The sequence below is a fragment of the Diceros bicornis genome, chromosome 18, assembly GCF_020826845.1.
Source record: "Diceros bicornis minor isolate mBicDic1 chromosome 18, mDicBic1.mat.cur, whole genome shotgun sequence".
Classification (NCBI taxonomy): Eukaryota; Metazoa; Chordata; class Mammalia; order Perissodactyla; family Rhinocerotidae; genus Diceros; species Diceros bicornis.
In genome coordinates this window covers 47181263-47197866 of record NC_080757.1, presented here as the reverse complement: position 1 = coordinate 47197866, position 16604 = coordinate 47181263, and the positions used below count along the sequence as shown (strand labels likewise).

The 16604-nt window shown below is 39.7% G+C and overlaps 1 protein-coding gene across 3 annotated transcripts; it reads left to right on the top strand.

Annotated features, from left to right (window-relative positions):
- On the top strand, positions 1-16402 carry POLG2 (DNA polymerase gamma 2, accessory subunit). Of its 3 annotated transcripts, none has more exons than XM_058561390.1 (8): positions 1-2337; positions 6991-7117; positions 7234-7345; positions 8199-8372; positions 9241-9381; positions 11438-11518; positions 14058-14158; positions 16198-16402. In XM_058561390.1, the coding sequence occupies exons 1-8, from the start codon at positions 1773-1775 to the stop codon at positions 16361-16363; spliced, it is 1467 nt and encodes a 488-aa protein (XP_058417373.1). In that variant the 5' UTR covers positions 1-1772; the 3' UTR covers positions 16364-16402. The 3 variants fall into 3 exon arrangements, with proteins under 3 accessions (XP_058417373.1, XP_058417374.1, XP_058417375.1); XM_058561391.1 differs by lacking the exon at positions 16198-16402 and adding an exon at positions 14969-16183; XM_058561392.1 differs by lacking the exon at positions 8199-8372.
- Positions 16403-16604: the final 202 nt, after the last annotated feature.

The window sequence follows — 16604 nt, the reverse complement described above, 5'->3', positions numbered from 1 at the left end:
GCCAGGAGAGGAGAGGTCTTCATGAGACTTCATTTAAATTCTGATTATTAAACTGAGGCTTTAATTGGTGTTAATGCCTCATCCTAAAATGTAAAACAAACTAGAATTTGCCTCGGGGGGGGGGGGGATGGGGAGTGGTGTTTTTAGGACTAATACATTGAAAACTGATTCAGCCTCTCTAGTAACTGAAGAGTTTTCAATAGCATGGATAGTCAAATTCATTATGACTTTTAACTTATAAGAAGCTTTTGGGGTAGGTTGGAGTATTTATTACATATTTTACTGTTTAATGTCTAACTTGGGCCTTTAATTTGTAAACATTTATTGAAATGATTGTGGGGCTGTGGAAAACATTTACCTATTTACCTTTGAAGTAAGTTTTTAAAAACAGTCCACTTTTTAGCATGTGTGTTGTGTCCAGCCTGTGGTTGTCTTCACTAATAAATGTGATTTTTCTCCCCATTCTCTCTTTTAATTTATTTGCGTGTAGGCCTCTCCTGGTGTGTGTTTCCTGAGTGTGGAAAACACCATGTTAATAATGCCCAGTTTTGCAGTTGACTAACAATTGCTTTCCAACAACAGTTTCATTTTCTAGTTTCTCTTTTTACAAACTTGAGCACATGTCCTTGTATAGAAGGGTTTTCTGAGCCTCTCACAACACCTTACACATGATGAAAAATTTTAGCTGCTCCTGTGTTATGTTAACTCAATTGCTAAGCTATTACCCTCTTTTTATAAACTGCCCTTTCTTGGTAGTCTAGTGGAATCTAGTAGCTTGTTTCTTTCACCTGGATTAATCTTCAAGTTTTCCTAACCACTTTAAGGGAAGTTAGAAGTAAGGAATCATGGGCTTTGAAATCAACCATTTTCCTCAGTCGAGTGTACTTTTTTTTACTATTTGAGCAATTTTCTTAAGGGCTCTAAGTGTTAAAATACAGATAAAGTCACAAGCCTGCTAGGTAATCATGGATCTCCATTGTAAACAGGTAATCACACAAGGTTGCATATTTTGATAAGAACCTTTAGAAGGATCCTCTGGTAGAAGACCTTACTATATGCTAGTGGTTCGCAGTGTGCCTCCACATTCACCTGGAGGGCATGTTTACAATGCTGGGCTCCTCGCGGCGGTTTGTTTCTAGTGTTCCCAGTGATAGGTACTGTTGGCCACCCTCTGGCCGAGGACTGCCGTTTGAGAACCACTCCAGTATGTGTAGGAACCGTACCCCTTCCCCGTCACAGCTCACCCCACACTCCCAGGAGAACTGCTGTGAGTAGGCATGCTGGCGGCAGCATTTACCAGCTTTACAACGAAGGCCTGGGTCTCCAAGCCATCATAAAGAAACTTGTTAAAAATGGGAACCAAAGTTTCTTTTCGTTAACATTTAAGATTGAGAAGGTGTATTTAAATGGTGATTTGGAGAACACCGAAGTATTTTGATGTCCATTAGGAAGGAAAGTAAAGCTGACTCAACGGTGGCTGAAAAGTAAATGGGAATGACCTTTACCCGTGCTGATGAAGTCAGATGAAGAACAATTTGAGGGTACCAGGCTTGATTGAGGTGAGAAAAGGCGCGAGCTGCCCTCCTCCATGGCTGGCGGGGAAGGCCCGCGGCGGCCGTAGCCGGAACAGTGACGTGCTTCCGTGGGTGGGGTCGGCCGCGCGCACGGTCACTTCCGTCGCGCCTGCGCAGTTGGCTCTCGGGCTCTTAGCGTTGTGGCGGTTTATTGGGATCAGCCGTCTAATAGACTGTGCTCCTTAACTGACGAGGGCGATGCGCTCTGGTGCAGCCGTCAGGGCCTGCCGGAAAGTCTGCAGGTGCCTGTTGTCTGGGTTTGGGGGTCGAGTAGATGGGGGGCGGCGGGACCGGTTGATGGAAGGGAGTAGCTCTCTCGGAGGGCCCCTGACTTCGCACGAGGAGCTGCCGCGGGGTAGCGAGCCGAGAGAAGCCCCGGAGTCCGGTGGCGAGGGCAGCGAGGCGCTGGTGGAGCTCTGTCAGAGAAGGCATTTCCTCAGCGGCACCCAGCGGCAGCTTAGCCGAGAGTCTCTTCTGAGCGGGTGCCACCCCGGCTTTGGCCCGTTGGGCATAGAGTTGCGGAAGAACCTCGCGGCGGAATGGTGGTCCTCGGTGGTAGTGTTCAGGGAGCAGGTCTTCCCGGTGGACGCCCTCCACCATGAACCAGGCCTTTCGCTGCCCGGGGACAGTGCCTTCAGGTTAGTTTCTGCGGAAACGCTGCGCGAAATCTTGCAAGACAAAGAGCTGAGTAAGGAACAGCTAGTAGCATTTCTTGAGAACTTATTAAAAACTTCTGGGAAGCTACGGGAGAGCCTTCTTCACGGTACGCTTCACGATTTCATGCTTTAAAATAGGTGTCGGGGTGGAAAGGCAGTCTCGCTCGATTTCGCGAATTGCAACTGGCCCTTTATTCACGTGGAAAGGAAGTTATCTGGTTCTCATCTTTTTGAAGTAGTTGGGTTTATTTACAGTGCGTCTACCCTGGAGAAAACTGGTCCATGGAATCGTTACTGTTCCTTAAAGAATCTGGCCGAAGGACCTGGTAACGCTCTCAATTTCACGGGGCTAGGATTTTAGAGTTCAATTGAGCAGCCCTGGAATTAGGACCTAAATTAAATCGTGTGTTTGAATCATTTGTTCGTCGTTACTAAGATGTTTATGAATATTCCAGAGTTACTCTACAATTTTACACACAATAGACCAACCAAGAGCTCATTTTTCTAGAGCAAAAAGAAAATGCCCCTTCCTCCCCCCAAATTTTGGTTACTGAAAACTGATCTACAATCTGTTGTTTGAAGAGCCCTTTAGGTAATTTTTGAGTCTGCAAGATAATAGGACTAATCAAGCTTTATAAGTGATTCTTGAGTGAATACACAGAAATTTGTAGGGCACCATTTACCTTTAAAGTAAAATAGAACATGATTGCGGAGATTCTGAAAAAAAAAATTAAGGTTCTTTACAGGACAGACTTGCTGCCACAGCATCTGATCCTTGCAAAATGCTATCCTTGCCATTTTTCATTAAGTGGTACCATAAAGTAATTTAAAATAACCAATGTCCATGGTTCTTTGCAAATTAGTACCCGTATTGTAACCTTTTTAAAGATTTCCTTAACCAAATAAAGCAAACTAAAACTTGTGAATAAAGGTGACAATTTTGTACTACTTCAGTTATCCTATAATGGCTTTACTTTGGGAGAGTTAAATCACTGCTCCTTATCATGTCCCAAAACAAGTTAATCTTTTCTTCTTTATTGGAAAATGAAACTTGGCTCTCTTAGATGTCCATTCATCAAAGCATCTATTGATGTGCCAGATATTTTCTTGCCTTTAGGAAACTTAAGCCCCTTATCTGCCAAATACTTTGGTTGTCTAGTGTTTAGCTTAGAGTAATCAATTTGCCACTTCTCTCTATGCCCAATGCCCTTGCTCTCTTTATTCCATGTCTGAACTACTGTGGTAGCCTCTGCTTATGAGTAGTTGGTAAAATTCTAAGTCATGTCCCCAAGTATTGTAAATGCCCATTCTCTTTCTTCTGTTCTTCTGTGACTAATTATACATGTTAGACCTTTTCCCCATCTTGTCATCAACTTTCTTGAACACGTTAATCACATTTTAAAGTCTGTCTAGCAACTCAGATATATCTGTTTCTAGTATCTGTTTTTCTCTGGGCTTTTGGTCATTTGGACTTTTCTCCTGATATTCTAGGTAATTTGTGTGTAAATTGTAGAGATAAATTGAAGCTTTGGGTGGCATTTTCTTCTTCCTGGGAGGGTTTACTTTTGCTTTTGGTAGGCCGCTAGAGTGGGAGCATATCTTCTTTTTTTTTTTTTTTTTTATAATTTTATTTATTTATTTATTTTTCCCCCAAAGCCCCAGTAGATAGTTGTATGTCATAGTTGCACATCCTTCTAGTTGCTGTATGTGGGACGCGGCCTCAGCATGGCCGGAGAAGCAGTACATCAGTGCGCGCCCGGGATCCGAACCCGGGCTGCCAGCAGTGGAGCGCGCGTACTTAACCACTAAGCCACGGGGCCGGCCCGGGAGCATATCTTCTTAATACAATCCGGGATTAAGTTTATTGGGGGCTGGGCTTCAGTCTTTTCGCCTCTACTCCGAGAGTGTAGTCCCTTGAGTGTCCCTCGTGAGAGGCTGTCTTGTTTACCAGGGCCGCTCCTCCTTGGTGAGCTAGGAACTACAATTTTTGTACTTCCCAGTCTCATAACATGTCTGGAAGCTCTACTCAGCATTTCAACTTCTCAGCTCTGCTGCTTGAGAATTGGAAAAGCAGCACTAAGTGTTGGGTTCACCTCTCTGCTCTTCCCTTTTCTCCAAATCTTGGACCCTCAAGTACTTACTGCCTTGATAGCTCTCCTATGTCTTTAAACAGATTTTTTTTTTAATGTTTTTTGACCGGCTTTTCTTGTTATCAACAAGCTAGTCAACTCTTACCAGAAGTGGAAATCTCAAATTCAAGTAACTTTTGAACACAGTGCTGTCATTTAGTGGGATATAATCTAAGTGCATAAAGAACTACAAAGAAGTCTTGAACTTATATTTATTCTAAGTAGAAATGTTGGGGGGCCGGCCAGGTGGCGTAGTGGTTAAGCGCCCGAGCTCTGCTGCGGCGGCCCGGGGTTCGCAGGTTCGGATCCCGGGCGCACATGTCAAGCCATGCTGTGGCGGCGTCCCGTATAAAGTAGAGGAAGATAGGCAGGATGTTAGCCCAGGGCCAAACTTCCTCAGCAAAAAGGAGGATTGGCATCGGATGTTAGCTCAGGGCTAGTCCCCCTCACCCTGAAAAAATAAATAAGTAGAAATGTTGGAATTATAATTCAGAAGCTATTTCATATATATTATAAGATAAAGCAAATAGATGGATAGATTAATGTTATTAGGCTCCAAGATTTTCACTGTAAGAGAAAAGAGATACAGATGTAAAAGAAGGCAGGGATAGGGCCGCCCCGGGGCTTAGCGGTTAAGTGCTCGCGCTCCACTACTGGCGGCCCGGGTTCGGATCCCGGGCGCGCACCGACGCACCGCTTCTCAGGCCATGCTGAGGCCGCGTCCCACATACAGTAACTAGAAGGGTGTGCAACTATGACATACAACTATCTACTGCGGCTTTGGGGGGGGGGAAAGGAGGAGGATTGGCAATAGATGTTAGCTCAGCGCCGGTCTTCCTCAGCAAAAAGAGGAGGATTAGCATACATGTTAGCTCTGGGCTGATCTGCCTCAAAAAAAAAAAAAAAAACGAAGGCAGGGATAAACTTTGTAATGTTAAATTTGAATTGACAATATGACCTCATGATTTTTTAAAAATATATATTTCCTAACTTTCTTCATTGAGAGGGCCTAGAAGCAATTACACTCAATAGCAGTGAGTACACCTAGTACCCAGAATTTGGTTTCTAAAATGAACCAGTGCTTGGAGAAATGGCTGATTCCAGGTCTGGGGCAGGGAAAGTACGAGGTGAGTTTGGGACAGTTTATAGTGCTAGAAAGCAAAGAATTACTTGAAGACTAGTGGGGTCATGTCAGAAGGACACAGGTGCTGGCTTGAAGGAAACTCCCACTGGCTAAATTTGGGACCAATTGAACATTAAAACAAATGTTGATGGTAATGGATCATTAACACATTAAATAAAATTTTAATCCTTAGTGTTAATTTAAAAAATAAGTAATTGAGGCTGCCAGCGGAGGGAGGAGATGGAGAAAGTTTGTTTTTACAGAAGCTATGCAATAAGTGTAGAAGGAAAGGTAGATTAGAAGAATCACTATTTTATGATTTTGCAATCCCCAGTATAATAATTGATTCAAGCAAGGATCATCACTGGATTCTAAAAAATTGGGTGGAAGATTGTTGGGGAGCAGCATATTGTTGGGGAATAGCTGTTTACTACCTTAACCGGGTAATCAAATTTAGTTTCATTTATAGTGGGGTAGTTTGATATTATGATCCTCCTGTTAGGATGCAATAAGACATGCACATCGGGCCGGCCTCGTGGCTTAGCGATTAAGTGCGCACGCTCTGCTGCTGGCGGCCCGGGGTTCGGATCCAGGGCGCGCACCGACGCACCGCTTCTCTGGCCATGCTGAGGCCGCGTCCCACATACAGCAACTAGAAGGATGTGCAACTATGACATACAACTATCTACTGGGGCTTTGGGGGGGAAAAAAAAAAAAAGGAGCAGGATTGGCAATAGATGTTAGCTCAGAGCCGGTCTTCCTCAGCAAAAAGAGGAGGATTAGCATGGATGTTAGCTCAGGGCTGATCTCACAAAAAAAAAAAAAAAAGACATGCACATCAACTATGTAGTATTTATTCCTGCTAAAAATAATGAACCCAAGTTAAATCATAAGGAAACAATCAGACAAATCTCTAATGTGAGATAATCTATGATTGGCCTGGACTCAAATCAAAAGTCAGTATCATTAAAAGCAAAGGTAGAGAAGGAGGAGTCAGGGGAAATGTTCTAGATTCAAAGAGATTAAAGAGACCTAATCAAAATGCGTGCATGAACCTTAATTAGGGAGAAAGAGAACAGCAATAAATGACATTTTGGGTGACAATCAGAGAAAACAGAATATCAACCATCTGTTAGATGAAATTATATGATTAATTTTATAGTGCATAGTATACAGAGAATATTTTTAATTTTAGGAGATGCATACTGAAATGTTTGAGGAACAAGAAAAAACAAATGTGGCAAAATGTTGACAATTGGTGAATCTAGGTGAAGTGTTTACAGGTGTTTATTGTACTATTCTTTCAGTTTGCTTGGAGATTTGAAAATCTTCAAACTAAGAAGTTGGAGGGAAGCTACCTAAAATTAAGTTGTAATCAATTAAGATCTACCTTAATAGATCCATGCTACTTGTACTGCTGTGTTAGCATTATTATTAGTAGTAATTTGTCTATAAATTGACCAAAATGATGTGGGTTTATAGAATAGATTTGATTTATCTTTTGACAGGTGCCTTGGAACACTATGTTAATTGCCTGGATCTGGTAAACAAGAGGCTACCTTTTGGCCTTGCTCAGATTGGAGTGTGTTTTCATCCTGTTTCTGATACTAAGCAGACACCTGATGGTGTTAAAAGGTACCAAATAATGGCAAATAACTTGGCTTTGTATTTAAATAGTCAAGAACCAGTCATTTTCACTTTGGGATAGATTATATAATTTTCAAATAAGTAATATCTGGTATTTCTGATAGCCAAAGAATCGGTGAGAAGACTGAAGCTTCACTGGTATGGTTTACTTCAGCAAGAACTGCAAGCCAATGGCTTGATTTCTGGTTACGTCATCGACTCCTGTGGTGGAGAAAGGTACTACAATAATTACCCTTAATTTAATAGTTAATAGGTAAATTGTCTTAGTGTGTCAAAGGTAATACTTCTCTATAATAAATGAAATTTTATTTGGTGTAGCTATGCTATATTTATAAGAGGCAGCTATAATAAATCAACAAGTACAAATAAAAAACTCTTTGTAATGATTTTTGTTGTTCCATATAACAGTTACTTTGGTTAAGACATTCTTTGCTATCTCCCTTTTGCTCAGAAGCTTTTTGTTGATAAGTCTTTACGTTCAAGGTAAAGTTCAACTCCCTCACCAGGCATTCCTGGCTGGTGTAGAGTTTGAGCCTTTCCCTTTCTCACTCATACAGCTTCAACTTTTGCTTCCTACCTCCATGAACTCTCCATATTAGTCAAACTGGTTCTGTAATTTACAATCAAGTTTTAGTATATGCTGAAGAGAAAAGAGTTGAGGAAAGCATTTTTGTCTCGCCATTGTCTTACCTTTCTCCAACTCTTAAAATCCCCAAACACCCTGCTAAACTAAATGGAATAATCACAAATAATTAAGCTCTTCACAGAAGGATAAGAATGGTGAGTATATAATACTTTCTTCTTTATCCCACTTAGTTCATGGTTACCTTCCCCTCTTATTAATTGACCACAAAAAGGCTAGATAGCATCAACTGTTTTTCTCTGTAGGTCTTTCAGACTAAAAACAGTATTTTTAGCAGTACATTCACTCATAGTTAATTAAACTTAACAATTTTTATTTGGGACTTGACCACTTTCATTCAGTTGCTGCATAAAAAATCTCAGGCAACTTTACTTTTTAAGATTTATTTTAATAAGTTAATAAGACAGACTTAAACTTTTTTTCCAGTTTGCCATGAGTCCATCTAACTTCAGCAGCAGCGATTGTCAGGATGAAGAGGGACGAAAAGGAAACAAACTTTATTACAATTTTCCCTGGGGAAAGGAGCCAATAGAAACCCTGTGGAATTTAGGAGATCATGAACTTTTGCACATGTATCCTGGAAATGGGTCTCAATTACACGTATGTTTTACCTTGAGCTCCTGTGTATCCTTTACTCAGATTCTCTGATTATTTCTGAACCATTTGAGAATAAGCTGCAGACACGGTGCCCCATGACCTCTTAATACTTCAGTATGTATTTCTCAAGTGCAAGGACACTTACCTACATAACCACAATGCGACCATCAAAATCAGGAAAGTAACGGTAATCTACTATTACCATCCAATCCACAGAACCCTTCAGATATAACCAGTTATCCCAATATGTCTTCTGTAGGTCCGGGATTCAGTCTGGATCACATATTTCATGTAGTTATGTATCCTTAGTCTCTTTCAAATGAATAATTCCTTTTATCTTTTCTTGTCTTTCTTGACCTTGACATTTTTGAAGAGTATAGACATTTGTAGAATGTCTCTTGGTTTGAGTTTCTCTGATGTTTCCTCATGTATTTTTGTTAAGAATACCACAGAAATGGTGCCGCCCTCTTCTCAGTGCATCATATCAGGAGGCATATAACATCAATTTGTTATTGGTGATGTTAACTTTTATCACTTGGTTAAGGTTTCTACCAGGTTTCTCCACTGTAAAACTGATAAGTATTTTGCAATGAGTAATTAATAAGTCTTTTGTGGGCAGATACTTTAAGACTGTGTAAATAACCTGTTTCTCACCAAATTTTGACCTACTCGTTACAGCATCCATTGATGATTCTTGCCCAAATCATTATTACTGTGAGGTTTTCCAAATGGTGATTTTTAAAATTAATTTTATCATTCCTTCTAGATTTATTCATCAGTTTGTATTCTGATTCTATAAGTTTAAAATACGTGATTTTAAGAGATAGATCTGCTAAATGAGACTTTATTTTTGCTCTACTTTTCTGTGAAGGGCCGAGATGGACGAAAAAGTGTGATTCCTTCTGTTTTATCTGTACATGGAGATCTAGACCGAGGCATGCTGGCCTACCTCTACGATTCTTTCCAGCTAACAGATAACTCCTTTACAAGAAAGAAAAATCTTCATAGAAAGGTGCTTTTGATATTTCAGAGATAGACTTGGGAAACTTAAAATATATGTCCTGCCCCCTTTTTTAACATTAGTATGCTTGGTTTCTAACAAACTCTGAGTAATAAATTTATTTTAGTGCAAGTAACTTAAGTATTTTTCAGTTTTTTTAGAATCTGGCGGCAGGACTAAGAAGTGGGTTGTCACAGAATAGAACAAGGCATCCCTATTGGTTAGTCCCAAAGGCATTTCTGTTTGATCATAGGCGGCTAGACAGCTATCTCTAATTCTTAGCCCCTGAGCCTTTCAATTGATGGCTCCCGTTTATATTAGAAGCTGAGTGTTAAGTAGGAGTAAGACAGACCAGCAAGTCTTGTCTGCTTCTGGTCTGACCCCAGTGGCTGATCACTGGATCACAGGGACTAGATATGGGCCTGAGTCAAGGGAAAGGCTTATTTTAGGACATGCAGCTTGAGCATTTTTATAGGCTCAAAATCAAGAGAGAGGAGGGGTTGAAGTTATTGGAGAGAAAAGAAATGACTTATAGAGCAAGATTTTGGAAGAAGCAGGAGGGAATCAAGACAGGATCAAGAATACAAGTGGAAGGATTGGTCTTGAAAGGGAGTTATTTGAAACAGCAGGGGAGAACGATATAAATAGGCTACCAGGGTGTGTTAGCCTTTGAAGGAAGTTTTACTCAGACCCTCTGTTTTCTTAGGGAATTAGGAGGCAAGATTATTAGCTTAAAATGTGGAGGAGTTGGGGTTTACGTGGCAAGAGTGAGTCAGCTTCCTCTTGAATGTGAAAGGGAGCTGCTCCAAATCAAAAGTTTTAACATGTTGGGTGCTCAACTGGGATTGGCAGCCGTGAGTTTGTAGCAACACTCTGCATAGTTAAGTGATTTATTATGCAGTGTTCAGTTAGCCTGATATGGCCATAGAGAAAGTCAGATTATAGAATTGTTTTGGGGTTGGGATTTGTAGTATATATATAGCAAACAAACAAGTGTGATCCTTTCTTTCTCTTATACCCCACATCCAAACCATCAGCAAAACCTCTTTGACTCGACCTTCAAAATACATCCTGAATCTGACCATCTTTTACCACCTCCACTGCTTCCACTCTGGTCTAAGCCACTATCATCCCCTCGCCCCCTAGTGAGTGGCTCTTTTTAAAGGGTACATGTTACTTTGCACCTCTGCTCAAAACACTCCAGTAAGTTCCTCATCTCACTCAAAGGAAAAGCCAAAGCCCCTAAAATGTTTTACAGAACCTTTTCGTTTTTGACCTCCTGCTACTGCTCTCTACCTCACTCAGTCCACTTTAACAGCACGGACCTCCTTGCTGTTTCTGGATCATGCCAGGCATGCTCCCAGCTCAGAGCCTTGTCATTTGTTCTCCCCTTTGCCTGGAATGCTCTTCCTCCAGTATCCACAAGTCTTGTTCCTCAGCCACCTTTCAAGTCTTTGTTCAAATGTCACCTCAGAGAGGACACCTTCTCTTACCACCTTATTTAAAATTGCAAACAGCCGTCCCGTAACCTACCCCTTGACCAGCACTTCCTATCTTCTCCTCCGCCCCCTTTTTTTTTTTTTAGCACTATTTACTTATTTATTTTGTTTCTTTCCATCATGAGGGACAGGGATTTTTGTCCCTAGCACCTAGAACTGTTTTTGGCACCAACGAGCCATTCAAATGTTTGATAAATGGATGAATGTGTGAGAAGAGTTGTGGGTTTGGGCGAGAGAAGGTCCAAATGATAAGCCACGTGGCCCAGGCTGGGTAGGGATGGCAGTGATGCCTTTTAGAAAGGGGCATTTTGCCTGAGGGAAAATGGGGTTGTCGGAAAATGGGTGAGTATCCAGGGAACTTATTTCTGCAGAATTTCTTAAGTGGAGAAATCCATGAGCAGCTGGATATAGACAGCTGAATAGCTTATTACATGGTTTTTTATGACCTCAGCTAGCTTCCGTTTTCACACAGAAAATTTTAACTATAGGAAGCTCTATGTTTGTTAGTGCTTGTGTTATATTTAAATAAGATGTGCTGTCCTTTTTCCCCTCTCTTTAAATTGCCTTAGGTACTTAAACTTCACCCTTGTTTAGCCCCTATTAAGGTTGCTTTGGATGTGGGAAGAGGCCCAACAGTGGAACTAAGACAGGTGGGTTCAATGAGTTTTAATGTCATGATTTTAATTATAACTGTTATTCCAAGTAAATGAGTAGCTTTCCATTTAAAGTTTTATTTGCTTCATTTGCTTTTTTAAAAATCTTAATAAAATAATGAACTGTGGATAAATACTATGGATAGTTATAGATAATTTGAAGTACAGTATATTAAAGAAGCTGAATACAATTTGGTAGATTTTGCTGTTAACGTCATGCCCGGTCATAGTTGCATTTTTAAAGTGAGTATGCATAGTTTTGGTAATCAAAATATTTGTACAGATGTCTAGTGAATTATTTCTTCCCCCCTTCTCTTTTTAACTTAACACTTTTGATACTTGTTGGTATAAACACAGGTTGTAGATCTGTAATCTTATTTTGATTTTTCTATCTATCTGGTCTAATTACTCTTAAGAAAAGCTAGGAGGGTGGTTTTAATTTCCTTCCAGAGACCCTTTTAGCAGTCATTTCTGTCTGGGTGACTCAGACCCATCCAGGACCTGAGTGAAGGAGGACACTGGAAAGATTTAAAGACTGAAAGTCTCTCAGCTTTCTGCGAGGACTCCTGTGGACAGGTCTGGGAAGGTGGGGATAGTGAGCTCAGAGAAAGGGAAGATAATGGCTTAATTTCCACATTTTCCCCCAGGGTTGTGGCAGACCACGCAACACCCTGGTAGGTAGCCAGTTCCTAGAGTTTTTTGCTTAAAGAACAAAGAAGAACTCAGCCCCCTAGATTTTTGTCATTACAATTGCGGGCCTTTTTTGTTTTGTTTTTGTTTTCTTAAAAGAATATTGTAGTATTTTGTGCCTTGAATGTTTGTAATTTACCAAAAGGATAGTGTGTTATATATCTTATTCTGTTTTTAACTTTTTCCCTTAGCAGTATGATGGAGAGAATACTTATGCATGTAACTTTCTGGGCTATACAAGAGTTTTTGTGGGTTATATACACAGGGATGGGATTTTTGGATAAAATGAATATATATCCTTAATTTCACAGTATCGGCCAGGTTGCTCTCCAGATTGGCTGCGCCTATCTGTACTCTCACCCATGGTGTGAGGGTTCTCATTTCCTCATGTCTTCAGCGTTTAATTATGCTTAGAGCTTTTTCTCTCCTTTTCTGCCTTCCATTAGAAAGAGCAAATTTTCTGCTGGCAACCACTAACTTATTAAAACTCATGTTTATTTTTCCCTGTTAATTTCTTAGATTTATTAATATCTATATTCTCATCTATCCCCAAAATATCAAGTACCTTGATGCCCGTTTACTTCACTATGGTCTTACCCTGGGAACCTGTTAGAAATGCACATTCTTGGTCCTCACCCCAGACCCACTGAATCAGAAACTCTGGGAGTGAGGCTGAGCAATCTGTGTTTTGACAAGCCTTCCAAGTGATTCTGATGCCAGTGAAAGTTTGAGAAACAGTGCTGTAGCTCAGGCGCACCCCCTACACCCCCACACTCCCTGGGAACATTTGGAATGTGTAGAGACATTTTTAGTTGCCAGAGATGGAGGAGGGTGCTACAGGCATCTATTGGAGGCCAGGGATGCTGTTAAACATCCTACGTCAGCAGTGCGGAATGAGAGAAATCCTGCTTTAGAGTTTTAGTTCTAGATTGTTAAGGGTGTTTTAAATTTTGCTTTGTTTTGCTTCACCATTGCTTGTTAAGAAAACAGTAAAGTTTACTAAGTCGTTTAGTCATTATTACTTCTGTATTTCCAGTCAGGCTTTTGTCTCCAGCATTCCACTGAAACGAATCAATCATTCTGTTCTTGAAACATTTTCAAGAGTTGGCTTCAGGAATACCACTCTCCTGGTTTTCCTCCTACTTTTCTGGCTAATTCTGCTCAGTTTCTTAACTGACTCTTCCTTCTCTTCCTGACATGGTAGTATAACCCTAGGGCTCAATTCTCAACTCTCAGATGAGTTTAGAGTTAACATACCCTTTTGGACTTCTGTTTTTCTCTGATAGAATCTGTTTGGTTTTGTTTGTTTGTGTTTTAGATAATAAAAATTCTTTTTTTTTTTTTTTTGTGAGGAAGATTAGCTCTGAGCTAACATCCGTTGCCAATCCTCCTCTTTTTCACTGAGGAAGATTGGCCCTGGGCTAACATCTGTGCTCATCTTCTTCTGCTTTATATGGAACTGCGCCACAGCATAGCTGGATGAGTGGTGCATAGGTCTGCTCCCAGGATCCGAACCTGAGAACCCCAGGCCACGGAAGCGGAGCGTGCGAACTTAACCACTATGCCACCTGGCCAGCCCCTAAAAATTCTTATATTTGGCAGAAAAATTGCTCTCAAAGAAGATCTGCATTTAGTATTCAGCTTCACAGTGCTTAATTTCTTCATTTTCAGAGGAATTATACAATTTATAAGTATACAATATATAAATTATAAATGATATGATCACATAGTTAAAGGAATTTATGTCCATTTTAAAAATTGAAACGTGATTTGTGGTTTCGCAAAAATAGGGTAAACACTCTGGCTACTTTTCTTTCGTATTTGAAGTTTTTGTATTTTTCCCCAGGTTTGTCAAGGGCTATTTAATGAATTACTAGAAAGTGGAATTTCTGTGTGGCCTGGTTATTTGGAAACTGTGCAGTCCTCGTCGGAACAACTGTATTCAAAGTAAGAATTGTCTTTGTAACTAAAAAACTGTGTTTATTCAGTTTTTGATCACATGATGTTTCTTTATGAGTAACAAATCTCTTCTAAATGTATATATAATATAATTAAAAATTATTCCTAACTTTCCCGTTTACAGAACCATGTGCCCTTAGTTAACTGCTACAGCAGGGAACAATATTCATCAGGTATATCTGAGCGCATACTATGTGCAACTTTAAGACTTAATAGCATGAAGTATATGTACCTGAGTTGATCATTTTATCAGGGTGGGAATTATGTATATTGGACGCATTTGTTGAATCAGGGCTGAGTGGAGTGCCTTTTCCTTGCTGGCTTTGTGGTTCATTCTGAGGCTGAGTGGAAGATAATTCCATCCAAGAGGACAGAGAACCAGTCTTCTCAGTGATCTTCACCTCCATTCACCTATTGCTCAAGACTGAAACCTGGATCCTCTCTCTTCCTTACTCTTCACATCCCGTCCATCACTAAATCTTGTCATCCTGCCTCCTACATATGTCTCAGATCCATATCTCTCCATCTTCACCGCCACTACCCAAGTTAAGATCACCAGTATCTCTTGGCTGGATTATTGAAATAATCTCCTAATTGATCTCGCTGTCTCTGGTCTTACCCCCTGCTTTTTCACTAGCTTCTATTTTTTGGTAAAGTAATTCATTCTTCCCACCTTTGGGTTTATTTTGTTATTTCTTTAGATTTTTGTATTGAATGTATATCTTTTAGGTGAAAAGTTGTGAAGCTTTGTGTTTTGGTCCTCAGTTCTCTAGTAACTTGTTAAAATATACCTTTCAGATGATGTCAGAAGAAAAGGACGTTTCTATAGATCAAGCAACTAATGGTTTCATCATATATAAAATGAAGGGGTGGTACTTGAACTTTCCAGTCCTTTTGGGTTCTAAAATCCTAATCTTTGAATCACGTGGACATTATCAAGTTACAGTCGTTCTTTATATGGTAAAGGCTTTATTGTCCCAGGATGTTTTTATCCAAATATTTATTTATTAAGTGCCTACGATGTGTTATGTACTTTGATACAGCAGTAAACAAGACAGAAAAGTTTCCTGTTCTTATACAGCTTGTATTCTAGTGGGAGAAAATAGACAATAAACAAGTAAATAGATAAATAAGATCATTTCTGATGGAGTCCTACAAAGCAAAGAAACATTGAGATAGTGTGACTGGATATGCAGAAAGAAGGCCAGTGTGGATATATTCATTTATTGCTGAACTGGAAACTGCAGTCAGCCCTCCAAATCCCTGGTTCTGCATCCACAGAGTCTACCAAACATGGATCTAAAGGCCTACAATGGTTGTGTCTGTACTGAACACGTACAGACTTTTTTTCTTGTCATTATCCCCTAAACAATACAGTATAACAACTATTCAATACCACTTGCATGTATTAGGTATTATAAGTAATCTAGAGATGATTTAAAGTAGATGGAAGGATGTGCGTAGGTTATATGCAAATACTATGCTACATTAGGGACCTGAGCATCAACAGATTTTGGTATCCATGGGGTGGGGGAGTGTCCTGGAATCAATCCCCAGTGGATACTGAGGGACAACTGTATAAGTTAGCATACTAAGTTATATATTAAGCATGATTTTGGTATAAGTTGTTATACACTGGATCTTTATTATAGTAGTATAATAAAAGACATGAGTCTAAAATAATTTTTTTTTGGATTGTATCCAAGTACCAAAAGGCTGAGGTTATTCTGAGTTTCATCCATAATATCACCCCAAATGATGGGTTGAGATACCAGTGTTTATTTCTCAGTTTTATTTTCTTTTATGACTTTTCAGCTGTTACAATAAGTCAGAAACTTTCTGAAAATTTTCCTTTGAATATGATTCAGAAACTTGAAAAAAGGTTTTTTTGATCCAGCCCTCAAGCTATGCCTTTGAATTTTGTGACTCTTGAATGTGGCATGGACTCTAAAGTGATTAAAGCTAGTAATGTGGTGAATTTACAGATTATATTTGTGCTCATGTATTTTGTTTACTTTTTTTCTTAGATATGATGAAATGAGTATCCTCTTCACAGTTTTGATTACTGAAGCTACTTTGGAGAATGGATTAATACATCTGAGAAGTAGAGACACCACAATGAAGGAAATGATGCATATATCCAAAGTAAAAGACTTTTTAACCAAGTATATATCATCAGCTAACAATGTATAGATTTTAATATCTGTATAATAAATATTCTCCTTTTCCGAATTTGGTTGTCTTATATTAACTTAGATTTGTTTTAGTCCCTTTGCACTTATGAAGTGGACATTTTTGGTGCTTCTTTTGATTCAGTTTTTCTTACTTATATTTCTTGATATATTCGGTTGTATCAGGAATTTGTTCAGCTACAAGAAACAAAAACCCTGCTGTACTGGATTAAGCAAATTGGAGTTTATTTTTCTTATAACGA